The sequence below is a fragment of the Poecilia formosa genome, unplaced genomic scaffold (genome assembly GCF_000485575.1).
Source record: "Poecilia formosa unplaced genomic scaffold, Poecilia_formosa-5.1.2 Scaffold45, whole genome shotgun sequence".
NCBI lineage: Eukaryota > Metazoa > Chordata > Actinopteri > Cyprinodontiformes > Poeciliidae > Poecilia > Poecilia formosa.
Window position 1 is genome coordinate 324,040 of NW_006799984.1, and position 13,080 is coordinate 337,119.

The 13,080-nt window shown below is 37.5% G+C and overlaps 1 protein-coding gene across 1 annotated transcript in view; it reads left to right on the forward strand.

The window, feature by feature from the left end:
* The window catches only part of LOC103138025 (receptor-type tyrosine-protein phosphatase N2-like), a 166,319-nt gene that overhangs the window by 15,943 nt on the left and 137,296 nt on the right, over positions 1-13,080 (forward strand). The window contains exons 3-5 of the mRNA XM_016671468.1: positions 6,327-6,440; positions 11,077-11,191; positions 12,308-12,452. Coding sequence (XP_016526954.1) covers positions 6,327-6,440; positions 11,077-11,191; positions 12,308-12,452 — 374 coding nt within the window. The remainder of the gene's footprint in view (positions 1-6,326; positions 6,441-11,076; positions 11,192-12,307; positions 12,453-13,080) is intronic.

Consider the following 13,080-nt stretch of genomic DNA (forward strand, 5'->3'; position numbering starts at 1 on the left):
AGTTGTGTTAAGTACCAATAAGTTGTGTTAAGTACCAATAAGTTGTGTTAAGTACCAATAAGTTGTGTTAAGTACCACGGTTTGTGCTGTAAAGTACTTGTAGCGGCCTTCCACTAAAAAGGGAGGAATAAACTTTGAAAACCAGCAGCTCTGCTTATCATGGCGGCCACATTTGAGCAAACACTGCAGAAATATCTGCCTTGTTATAGAAAACACATTCACCGCCTTCATCTGATCCAATTACACAGACTGACTGGATTATTAATCCGGATTTAATCTCCATGTGAAGAGACTTGCTTGGTTCTGGGACGTTTGGAGGAGGTTTTAATGGCCAAATCCAGATCAGAAACACAAACATTTCTTATGATAATCATATGATAGTAAAATAGTTTAAGAGTAAGTTTTAGTAGCTAGCTGCCTTAATTGACTTTCTACAATAATCTGCTGTTTTTATTGGTTCTTGTGTAATTCCAACCCTTCCAACCTATCTGCCACCTTTAACATCCAGGCTTTCTGGTGAAAATGTCGAGCTGCGGATCAGTCAGAGGGTCCTGACCTTTTCTCCTTCTGTATCTGCTCACGTTGAGATGGACAAAAGCCAAAGGTCACAGGGGTCAACTGGACGTCACAAGCACTGGCTATTTCATTATGGACTATATTTATTTATTTATTGAACTATTACATTAATCTCAAAATGTCAGCTTCCCCGTTTTGGATCCTGCAGGTAGAGGTCATCATGAACATGTTGTCCATGTAACTGATGACATTTTTTGAGCGGCTTCTACATTTTCATTTGGTTTATTTAGAAACGATTCATGTATTTCAAGCTTTTTTTGATAGAGATCTTACTCCGCTTTACAGAAGAGTTCATACATTCAACATTTTGTCGCTTTGGAGCAACAAACTCTGTCATTTATCGTTACCTTATGGGATCGCCTGGCAGGAAGTAGTTGTTTATTTTCAAATTATGTATCGTTTGCCTTTGCATTCTTCCCTCTTTTACTCAGATACTCTGAAATAAAATACAGTGTCTTCAGAAGTCACCTATTTTCATTAAGATAGTCAGGGGGGATTAATCAGCTGTTTACAATTTCATACAAACCATCAGGACACCAGTTACATACAAATGACTTAATGTGTAGCTTTCATTTAATTTGATTTTACTGTGCAGATTTTTCCACAGTGAATTGCTTTTTTTATACAAGTAGAAAAGCTGCATTCATAACATTTTGTATCATGCAAATGTAAATGCGATTAATTGATTACAAACATTGCAATTCACTCATTGCAATTTAATCAAATCCCACCACTAATAAAAACATTTTTTTAGCAAATGCACATGATAATGGCATTTAATATTTTAATCATCATTTGATTTTTATTTACACTCCCACAGAAGTAAAAACTGGAGAAAATAGTAAAACTTTGTTCTTATTGAAGAATCGATTTCCCCGGGCTTTGAACCTCATGAAAAAAAACACCAGAAAATGTGAATATTTTAAACTTTGCACATTGTTTAATTGCCTGAAAAAATAAGTGAAAGAGCCACAATGCTAGTCTTTAACAAATTACATCCATCATTAATCCAGATTCCAATCCAGAAAGATTTTGCATATTTATTGCAATAAAAATATATCACCACTCCTAGGAGTGATTTTTCCCTGTTTCCCAGAACTTTAATGATTCTCCAGAACCATGTTTGATCTTGTTAGGTGTAATAGCGGCTGCGTCTCTGCAGAAATCCTCAGAGCTTTTAGCTTGTCCTTCATGAACCAGATGGACTTGAATTAGGCTCTTTGTTAGAACATAATCCTATTATCAGGACTTGATTGCCCTTCTCACACATCATTTGTCCCTAAACCGCCCAAACATGACGTTTGAATGCAAAAAGTAAAATGTTTCCCTACATCAATAAAAAGTCAATGACTCTGTAGAATATAAATGTCAGGTTGTGTATTAATCTGGTTTTGCATTTTCTTATTGCACATTTTATTTAATGAATCAAACTTTGATCACTCAAAGGTCATTCCTGATTTTTAACTCAGCAGCAGCTTCTGTTTAAGATGGAAATGTTCGCTCAGCATCACCGATACAGAATCGTACACCAGGTGTGACCCAATCACCAGCATCACATCATCAGATTCTGGTTCTCAATGGGTTTTCTCATTAAATACTAAAATATAGTATCAAATATATATAGTATTTTTGATCTGGTCTTTAGAGAAAATGTCTTAGGACACTTGAAATAAGAGAAATTTAACTCACAAATAACTTTTCAGCAAGAAATAGGAACTTGTTTAAGGCCAATAATTCCTTAATATTGATTTAAAAAGTACTACTTCTGTTTAGAGTTGGGCATTTATTGTATTATTTATCATTTATTGTAAGACATTTCTTATGAGAGTTTTGATTTATTTTGTCACAATAAATTTCACTTAAATGACGTATTAAAAAAATCCTAAACTGTCCTTATTTCAGATTCATTTTTGTTCAACCAGAGTATCAATAAATAAACATTTTTATGTTTTTCCAGAGCAGTGTTTGTGTTTGTGGGGCTGAGGTTACTGTGCCATACAGTTGCCTAAAGAAGATGCAATAAATAGTTCTCACTGTTATCACAATAGCGCCACAAAATGTAGTTATAAAACTTTAAGTCTGTATCATCCAACCCCAGTTTCACTGGCCGATTATTCCACCTATAAGACATTTTTCTGTGTTAAACACATTTTAAACCAAATGTTGCACTGAGGGTGAGACCAGGTAAAATGTTAGCTGTGATCCACGTTAGGAGACGGTTTGGAGACAAACGGCGCTCTGATTCTCCTCGCCTAATCTGGGCTGCCTCGATTAGCTGTGAGAGGCCAGAAGGCCTGCAGTCGGCGTTGCCATGACAACAGTGTGAGAGGCGTGCGGCTCGACTGTCTCATCTCCCACCTGCGACCTGTTGCATCCCGTCTCTAAAACACAAACAGAATCAGTCTCAGAATGTCACGCAGGTGGAATCGCTGCTGTTGTTATTTATAATCGTTAGGTTTCTATCTGCAGCTTTCAAGCATCTCTAAACATCTCAGGTTTTTTCTGTCTGTGTTTGTGTTTGTAGTTGGACAGTCCAGTTTCAGCTGGTTTTGCATTTTGCAGCTTTCAGAATCCAAAAATATATGTTTACCCTTAGACCAGCTAAATAACTCATTTAGAGCTGCAAGTAATGCATAACCTTTTGAAAAAACTTATGTTTGCCTTTTTTAAATGTATGTCTGTTTTGGTTTTACGATAAAGAAAAATAAAACATTTCCAAAAAGATGGATGGACAGGTTTCTTTCTATGGAATGTTAAATATATATATTTTTTGTGGGAATTCAATGCAATTATTCCACAAAAACCTGAAATGTCTAAAAACTTGCATTCATCTAATTGATAAAAATAAAATTATTCTGGTCTTTATCATTTTTAGCCAAAGTTAAGAGCAGTATCTAAGGTTCAAAGAAGCAGTTGTAGCTTCAGAGCTGTTGAGTTTTTCTGTTTCTTTTCTTTGAACTAAAATATGAAAATAAGAAGCAGCAGTTAAGAGCCTGAGTGATTAAAGAAATGACATCCCCACATTTCTGGAAGCGTTTCTTCGGTCTGCAGCTACTTAAAGGGCAGCTGACACAGAATGACAAACTGACCCTCTGTGTGTTCAGCGGGCTGATGGGTTATTGATTTTGACCTTTGCTTTGATGTGTTGTCATCAAATTACCATCTTACACAAGTAAAAAAATATGTTTGCGCACTCCATCAATTTCCATTGGAGTCCATTAGAACTGAAGCGATTTTTCTGTTGAAAGACGGTCCTGGTTCAGTTTTCATCCTGGACCAGCCATTTATGCTGTCCAGTTTGACTATTTTCTTAGTTCAAACTCCAAATGCACCTTAACGGTCCTTCCAATTCTTTGCAATTCAACAATTGTGAAAATTCAGGCAAAATTAATAGATCCTCTCATTTTTTGAGAGTTTATTGCAAATTTTCTGCAGAAATGGTTTTGGGTTTAAGTGATGCTAACTCTATGTCTTACTTTTACTACACTGCTGCCCCAACTTAACTTGATGTCAAATCCATTGGATGTGGCAAATAACAAAAATTTACTGACATGCATAACCACGAATGACCGATCATGTTTATGAGTTATGTCTGCGTCTGTTGATATTGAGATATTTAAGTTCTTTAAAGGACAAAAAATGTTTGTTTCCAATCTGTATGCATTTTATTTTTCTGCCATCTTGATTCCTCTAAAGGTGGATTTTTGGAAAGGTTTTAAAGATGAAAAAATATTGCAAATTTCCTTTCCAATATTTCTAAAGTATATCAAAAATCAGTGATTTTGATTTAATATAAAGATCGTGTAAGACCAGCTTTAAACACATTAATTATTACACACAGTGGAAACCATTTTAGCATTACCATGATGCTAGCATCTACAGCCAATCAGTGCAAAGGAAAATAAATGGCACTCCATGATTGGCTGCTTTCCAAACACCAGCCAATAGCATTGCGCCTCAGTATTTCAGCTGCCTTTTCTTAATATTTTAGATCCTCTCTATGAAAAGATTCAGAAATAATTTGAATTTACCTTCTACAGAAAAATACCTGCACAGGTGAATCCTCGAATAATGGATCATACATTTATAAGTTAAAGTTTTACAGGGTTTCTATTGTTTTTTTTAAGTATGCCAAGTGTTTTTGAAACCTAAACCTAAATTTGTTTTAATTTAAAACAATTGGAACTTTCAAAAAGTCAAATCCACTTCCAAGTTGTAGTTCAGCTCTTCCTTTAAATATAAAACTCAAATAGACTGCTTAATCTTTTTAACTTGACATCCACTTTAAAGCAAAGCTTCACCAACCAGCATGCAGTGCAGAGTGAATGATCAGGCCTGGATAAATGTGAGTTTTCACTGACGATCTGCATCCTTTGCAGGTTATATTTAACCTGCTGCCGCCACATTCGGTTCATGAGTCCCGGTCCGTCTCCTTCGTCCTAACGGGGCCTGTGTTTCTGAGAATAGCCTTGTGAATCTTTTATCTGCTCTAATCGGCACCATGAATCACCAGAAAACGGGCCCAGCTCTGAGTTACGGCAAACCAGGATAAATGGAGTCGACTCGAAGTCTGCAAGAGTTATTTAATCACGACTAAAACCGTGAGGTTGAGGTTTCGTCTCATCTGATGGAAGAAAAAATTAATCATGTTTACTTTTATAACTTGTAGCATAAAATCTACTTTTGGATCATTTGTTCTGCAGGGTTTTTGAGGGTATCAGACAGATTAGTGTTTATTCTGCACATAAGGCTAATTAGACTGATTAGAAACGAGTTCCTGTCTGTTGTGGATCATTTCCTCTCATCAGTGTGATATTTTTTCTGCAACCAACTGGATTTCCCTGAAGGCGTTCTGTGAACTCTGCCCTGTGTTTGAGGGATTTTTTTAACCCTGCGTTTATTTTCTGTGGCATCCCTAGAAGTGTAAAAGATAGTTTTATTAGATATTTCTATCCTTCAGAGATTCTCATTTCCTTTATTTCACTCCTCATTCCACACTGGCTGCATTTCTACTACAAATGTGCCCAAAACTTTGTCAATACAATTTCACAATTGCAGTGTTTCTATTAAATAAGAAACATGATAAGTTTGTTCAATAAGTCATTAAAAGCATGCAGGCCGGGTTTCCACTCTCATTGTCTCTCTATGTAGTTTAAATTTGTTGCAAAAGCTTCCTGTTAGTAGAGCAGGACTGATTGGCTGATAATTCAACCTTTTGCAACTTTAATCATGTCAGTTACTGTTTTATTGTCTAATAGTTTACTAATGAAACTACAGCGTTATTTTTGTTTTATTGGAAAACTTTTTTAACACTTTTTTTTTTTTGCCTTACTGTAAAACATTTTTCTTATTTCTTAACCATCAGGAACTCTGCATTTATTCTATTTTTTATTGAATTTTGTCTAAGTGTAAGCAGATACTTTTCCAAAAGCTGTTTGGGAAAACCGTCAATTCTCTTCACACTAGAACCTCATGAGATCAGAGCAGTTTTGGTTTGACATTCATGTATTTCTCCTAGAAATTTGTTGGATAAAGTTCATAATCTGTATATTTGGTTGTAATTTGATTCCCTACTGAATGAAAACTTGACAAATTATGAAAAGCGAAGTCGATTCATGAGGAATTCACATTTTAAATGCATGACACTGATGATTGTCTGTGATGTAACTGAGTGACTAGTTTGTGATCTCAGGGTGAAATGGCAGAGATGGAAGTGTGTTGGCTGATGAAGTGTATTTCTGTGCTGACAGATGGGATGTTTGGGAGGTGTCACTCTGTTCCAGTGAGGGACGTTTACGCCTACGACGTCTCCCCATCTGTAGTGCAACGTTTCCGCATCCTGCTGGAGAAGCTGTCCAACAGAGGTACACACACTGACACACACTATGTTATTCAGCAACATCATGTTTTTGCTGACAAAATTATTTAAAAAAGCAAAATATATTATTAAAAATCTGTAACTTGGTAAGTTATACCATTGGTAATGTGTAGGATTTGTAGTAGTTTTGAATGTAAAGTTCAGCTTTTGCTAACCTGATGCAGGTAAATCGCTTTGTCTCCTAGAAAAATGAAATAATTACAAAAGTCATCACTGGAGACACAGTTTTGGCCTTAACATCTTTTTTTTTAAGAGTTTTTGTATTATTTTATGTATAAATGTACAATTTATTCCTAGCTAAACAGTTATAGATATATTCTTAAATTTCCTTTCCTTTATGGTTTACAGTACTGGAGTATAACTTGACTAAATTCCTGTAAATTTAACATAAAAAAATCTTAATTTCTTTTAATATCAGTAAATTTAAACCCACACCAGCTCTGTTTGATTTTCTTGTTTTTTATTTTCAGTTATTTTTCTTAGTGCCTCATATGTTATTTTGACCTCAGAAGGTAATCCTGAAACACATTTTTTGTTATATTTGCACGTTTCAAATATATATATTATATATATATATTAACAACAGCTTATTAAAGCTGTTGTTGCTTTAAGAAGCTGCAGTTGGTGGAGTGATCCAACAGAGGGCAGCGGAGCCCATCCTAACAGCTGCAGCTGCATTTCATCCGGTTTCATCATGTAACTTTGAACAAAACCTCCTGCATAAACAATGAGGGAACTGATCACATCCATCTGAGTGATCAGCAGGAACATGTCAGATGTAAAAACCATTGTTCCTCAGGAAGTTTCTTCTTTGCTTCATTTCAAAAATGAAGCCACCGCAATAAAATAAAAAAAGTTCCTTCAGTTTAGTTTGTCAATTCGGTAACCAGAGGGCGAGTTGGAAATGGTTTGATTCCAACAATGTGATAAATCTGTAGCTCTTTGTCTCTGATATGAAATGAAAGATAATGCGATAAATCAACATTAAATGCTAAATGTCTCCTGTTTTCGTTCCCTGAGTCAGACTGAAAGCAGCTTGTTCCGTTTTTGTTGGATTGTTGGAGAAAGCAGATAAAAAAACAGGTGACGTTGCTCTGAAATGTTTTGCTTTTTCCACCGTGTGTCTTAGAAAACAAAACGTCGGCCTCAGAGGTTCAGAACGTCTGAAATGGTACGAAGCCTCCACCTGGGCCTTAAATCGGGTCGGGCCTTTGGTTGACTGTTCCTGTTCTGTGGTTGTTGGCCTCCATTTCAGGTTGTGATAAATCAAATTCAAAACGTTTTGAGGACTGCAGTGGTGTTGGACACGACTGGAGAGGCTGGATTTCCCTGTGGATGCTACAATCGGTGGTAGATGGAGGTGGACATGGATTAGGAAAAGCAAAACTTTAAGCAGGATTATTTGGACCATGTTCTGACGACCTCTGCTCATAATTTGGAAATAATAATTAATTCTAATCGAAACACAACAAAACCCTTCAAGCTACGAATTGCATGTTAAAACAGACCAGAACCTGCCTGGCAGTGACTTTACCACCAAAAGCTGCTCAAAAAAGGTCCATGAATAGGAAATGAAGGCAGAATTTTCCTAAAATCCAAAAATGAAGTCAGCAGTTTGTGTTTGTTTGTCTACCTGTGCTGTTGTAGAGCACTTTGATCAGCTGAGAGATATATATATATATATATATATATATATATACTTTGACAATGTTTCAGTTATATTCTGAAAACAGCAGCTGTTGTAGAGACGGTTTGAGCTGCTCTTGACGTCACTATGGAAACCTGAACTCAAGTCTGATGAGGCGTTTGGTAATTAACAGCTTCACTAGACATTTTTCTTTAGATTCATCCTCTGTTGAAGCCGTTCTCTTCAGAGCAGAGTTTCAGTTGGAGACATTTCCACATGTGGAAGCATTAAACATCTCAGTTTGCTGACACGCTTCTGCCCACAGCTCAGTCAGTGAGAGGCGTAGCGTCTGAATATCCTGGCAGGGGCTCCGGCGTTCATTAACCTGTCGTGTCAGATGCCGTCTGTTCGCCCGACGCCAACTCCCGTTTTCTCAGCCACCCTCGCTGCCATTAAAAGCTCCGTTTTATGGCTCTTTGATGGGGAAAGCTTTGCCCGACACGCTACGCAGCTGTTGGAGAGATGCTTGTGCCCCGATTGGCTGGCAGTCGAGGTCGTAATTCATTTTGTTGGAGTGTAAAGAAACTGTTCTGGGTCTGAAATGTTCCGTTACGAGTTGAACTCGTGGTGTAATTCTCCGTTGATAAAGGTTGGACATGTTCATTTGTGAGAAAACATTACAGTAATTGGTCGTGGTGTTTTCAGTTTCACAACATCTGCTGGTTTTTATGACAACATATTAGGGCAAATTTCAGCAAAAAAACTCAGACAATATTCTAGAAAACACTTTGAGATTTCTTAGTTTGAAAAGTCAGACATTCACTAGAAGAAACCTCTGAATTTTTAAATTTAATATCAGAAATTTTCTAGAAAATACTCTGAGATTTTCGACTTTGAAAAGTCAAACATTTACTAGAAAACAACTCCTTTGTATTTTAGCAAGCGTTTGTTGTTTTTGACACCATAAAGAGAAACCTCTCCAGAAATCTGATAAACGTGTCTCTGCAGAAGCCTGAACTCTCTTTATGCTGAACTTTCCTAAAGATCGGGATCGGTTTATGGATGTTGCCTCAAGCAACCCGATCCGTCAAGCAACATTGACAACACATGCAACCCAGTCAGACCCACAATATCCAGAGTCTTGAGCATCTCTGGGAGAATCTTCTCCGCCTCTGGTATTTTCTGTTTTTCATCTATTCAGTGATTAAATTGACTTGGTTTTCCCAAGTCTTCAGACTCGGCCTGTTCCTCGAAGGACCTGAATATTGAATAAAGGAGATACTCAAAGTTTTCTTTCCACTAACTAAAAGACCCTCATTCCTAAGTTGATTTTCATATGATGCAGTTCAGATTTATAGTTTCAGTTACAGCTTCTTTTATCAATAAAATTTATTCTGTGTGTTCTTAGATTAAAAATGTTGAATGTAGGAAAGAAAATGGGACGAAGCTTCCAGGTTTTGGGTTTAAAACTAGTTAACAATGTTTCAAGAAACTTTGTTTTGAAAAAAGATAAACATATGACCAGCCAGTTCTGTTTGCGTTGGAGGATAAAAATTTAAATGAATTAAAATTATATTTATTGCTTTGAAAAATTTAATCTTAGCTCGAGCAAATGCTTCCCGGGTCTTAAGACAACCTCCTGTGTGGTTAAAGTTTTTATCCAAATTTAATCTCAAGTGGCAGCTTTATTTCTTTAATTGATTATTATTATAGTGCAGATTCAAGTCACTTTAAAAGTCCACCAATCTTCTCCTGTGCCATTTTATGATTTTTTTTCAAGGAAATAATAAACATGTCTTTAATAACTGATCAAAGTTTGTGACTTGAAGTGAAAGGTTCCAATCTAATCGACTCTTCTTGTTGTTTCTACTAGCTACTTATTTAGCTCTTATGCATGTGTTTTCATTGCGGCTGCTGTGTAAAAGCAGAGTTCCTGTTCCTGATTGAGGTGTGTGTCCTCTGGTAGACCCCCGTCCCGCAGCTTCACATCTGGACTCGCCGCCTGCGTTACTTGCGTTCTTTCGGTGGCGCCATCGCTCATCTGCCAAAGGCTCCTGTTCGTGTTGTGCTTTGCGCGCCGCAGCCATATTTCCGGTAACACTTCGTTCCGCTACCCCATCTGGCGTTGGCGCCTGCCCCTCTGTTCGGCTGCCAAAAAGCCGTGTTTGGATGCATGTTAAGCATAAGCAACAGACGCGAGCGGCCGTGCAGCTCATCCAGCTTGTCCTTTCGCACAAATGCTGGAAAAAAAGAGGAGATTTTTTTCGTCTTGTCACTGATGTTGATATTTAAAAAACCATTAAGACACAAATGTTGCGCTGACTCCGACGCAGACGCACTTTGACGTCCAGGTAATAGATTTTTACCTGGAAACGAACAGAGACAACACGAACAGCTGTTGGTTAATATTCAAAGAAACTCCATTTGCACAATGCTTAAAAAGAAAATTCTTCTAGAGGGAGAATCTGCTAATGGCATGCACAATTGACTTTTGTATTGAATAATTCAGGCAAAAATGCTAATTTTACTCTTTACCCATTAATTGTTCCAGTTTCAATAAAGCAGCAGGATTCCTTTTTTCTTCACAAGGTGATTAAAGGTGATAAATGTATTCGGTGGCCTCTTGAGCCCCGATATCCAGCTTCTCCTATGTTACGTTAATCTTTTCAAAATAAATTGCCGACTACAGAAGTGTGCATAAATAACTGCTTATAAAACCCCCAACTCTCTCATTAAACCTTCCCTAATAAATTGTAGAAGAAAACCAGAACTCATTTCTGCTTAGTCACTGAATCAAACTCTGTTGCCTCGTCTTGTCTGCTAATGATCGACCTGATGAGTTTAGAAAAAGCTGCGCCGGCTCAGCAGTTTGTCGCTGTTCTGCTGCAGGTTTTCTCCCTTATTTTCTTGCAGCGGTGCAGTTTTGCCTCCGGATCGTAGCTGCAGACGTGTATCCGGACTCGGTGTTCTGATCCATCTGTGATTGTGGCTGCAGGTTTGACCTGGGAAGATGACATGACCCAGCAGGTTCTGTCCAGCGAGTTATCCAAACTCAGGAGGATTCCCTACCGGCCGCAGCAGAAAGGGCCGATCTACAGCAGCAGCTCCAGGTCACATCTCCAAACCCATTCTGTGTTGTGGTGGGGAACAATCATCACTTATTTCAGGTTTTAAAATCTCTGGAGCTGGAGTCACAGCAGAATAATAAAAAGGAATCAGCTTCAGGGTTTGATTTTTTTTATTAATTCTTAGATATTATTTTACATAACACAGTTTGAACAGCAGTTTGTTGAGTATTAGGGGTAGAAGGTTAGATGTGAATCATAAACCCAGGAGACGTTTCTGTTCTGAATAAACAAAACTAGAACTTTCGGGTCATATATCCAAAAGGTAAGTCTGACACAAAATTATTAATTATTCTTCTGTAGATTTGGAGTTTTTGTCAATGAAGATAAAATTATGAACATTTCCAAATAGTTTTCTTTAGAAAGCCCAATCAGGTTTGCAAAGAAGCAAAGAAACATTTTTTTCTGCAGCTGCATTTCCATTACAGATGTTCACCAAACGTTGTCAATATTCTGCTAATGTCAAAAAGAAAAACTAATTTGCATGTGCAGTGCTTACATTAAATAAACGCAATTAAAATCACAGCTGAATAAGTTTCACATGTTATTTGATGACTTCACTCAACAAGTCATTAAAAAACATTCCTCCACCCACTTCCTGTCGTCTTTTTCTTCATGGTTTGTGCCAGTGGCATCATCCGGTTGTTGATCATGTGACTCGTCTGATGCAAAAAGTTTCCATTGCAGTTTTACGAAATAAATCAATTTTGGTATGGCAAAGAAAAAACATCTTATGCAACACCACGACTTTGATCAAAAACCAAGAATTTTTTTCCATTAGGCAAACTTACTTTCAAAATTTCAAATTGTGGAATTATATGGTCAATGGAAACGCAGCTACTGAGTTCAAGCACTACAGAAAATAAGTTTTGTAAAACCTAAAACTGAGAAATATTATCAAGTCAAGCAACAGGATCATTTTTAAACAAATGAAATAAAAAAAATTACCAGCTGCACAGTTTTAAACCTGGGTTGTGCTAACAATTAAAGCTTGAACATTTTGCTTTGATTGTTGACGATGTTGCTTGTCAGCAATGAATCTTTTTGTTAGAAGCTCTGTCTGCATTAGCAACGGTGTGGACGGCTGTTCCTCCTCTGCAGGCCGGCAGCTGAAGCGATGGACCCAGAGGACCAGAGGGTGAAGCCGGTGGAGGTGGAGCTCAACAGGAATCTGCAGACTTACCTCCAACGTCTGGGCCTCCTTCCCAAGACGTCATCCGCCTCCAGCCTCAGCAAACCTGGCAAGGTCAGATTCTCCTCATTCGTCGCTGGTTTCCAGTTCATGACTGTCTTCTGCTGCTGCAGTTTGTCTTTGCTTTTTGCTAGAAAGCCAGACGTTTACTGCAAGTATTTCACTGTGAACAGTTACATTCACAGTTTAACCAAAATGTCTGGAGGAGAAACGGTGTAAAATCTCTCTCTTGGAGAAAAATTGGTGTATGCCAAACTGGAACACGTCAGACATTTAGAAAAATTGATAATCTGAACAAGCCAAGAAAACGTCTCTTCAGTCTGTAGCTGCATTTCAATCACAAAATGTGTGCAAAACTTTTAAAGTATTCCACTAATGTCGAAAACCCCCCACAATTTTGCAATTGTAGTGTTTCCATTAAATAAGGAAAGTAATTAAAAGAAATGTGTTCTTAGTACCGTATTTTCCGCACTATAAGGCGCACGGGATTATAAGGCGCACCTTCACTGAATGGCCTATTTTAGGACTTTTTTCATACATTAGGCGCACCGCATTATAAGGCGCATAGAATAGACGCGTCATACTCTATTATTACACATCCACATTTATAAAGAACTGGTCCCCGAGTACTTTATATAGTAGGCTGGCCCAGTTGTTGTTTCACTCACGGTGTTGGTGTTGC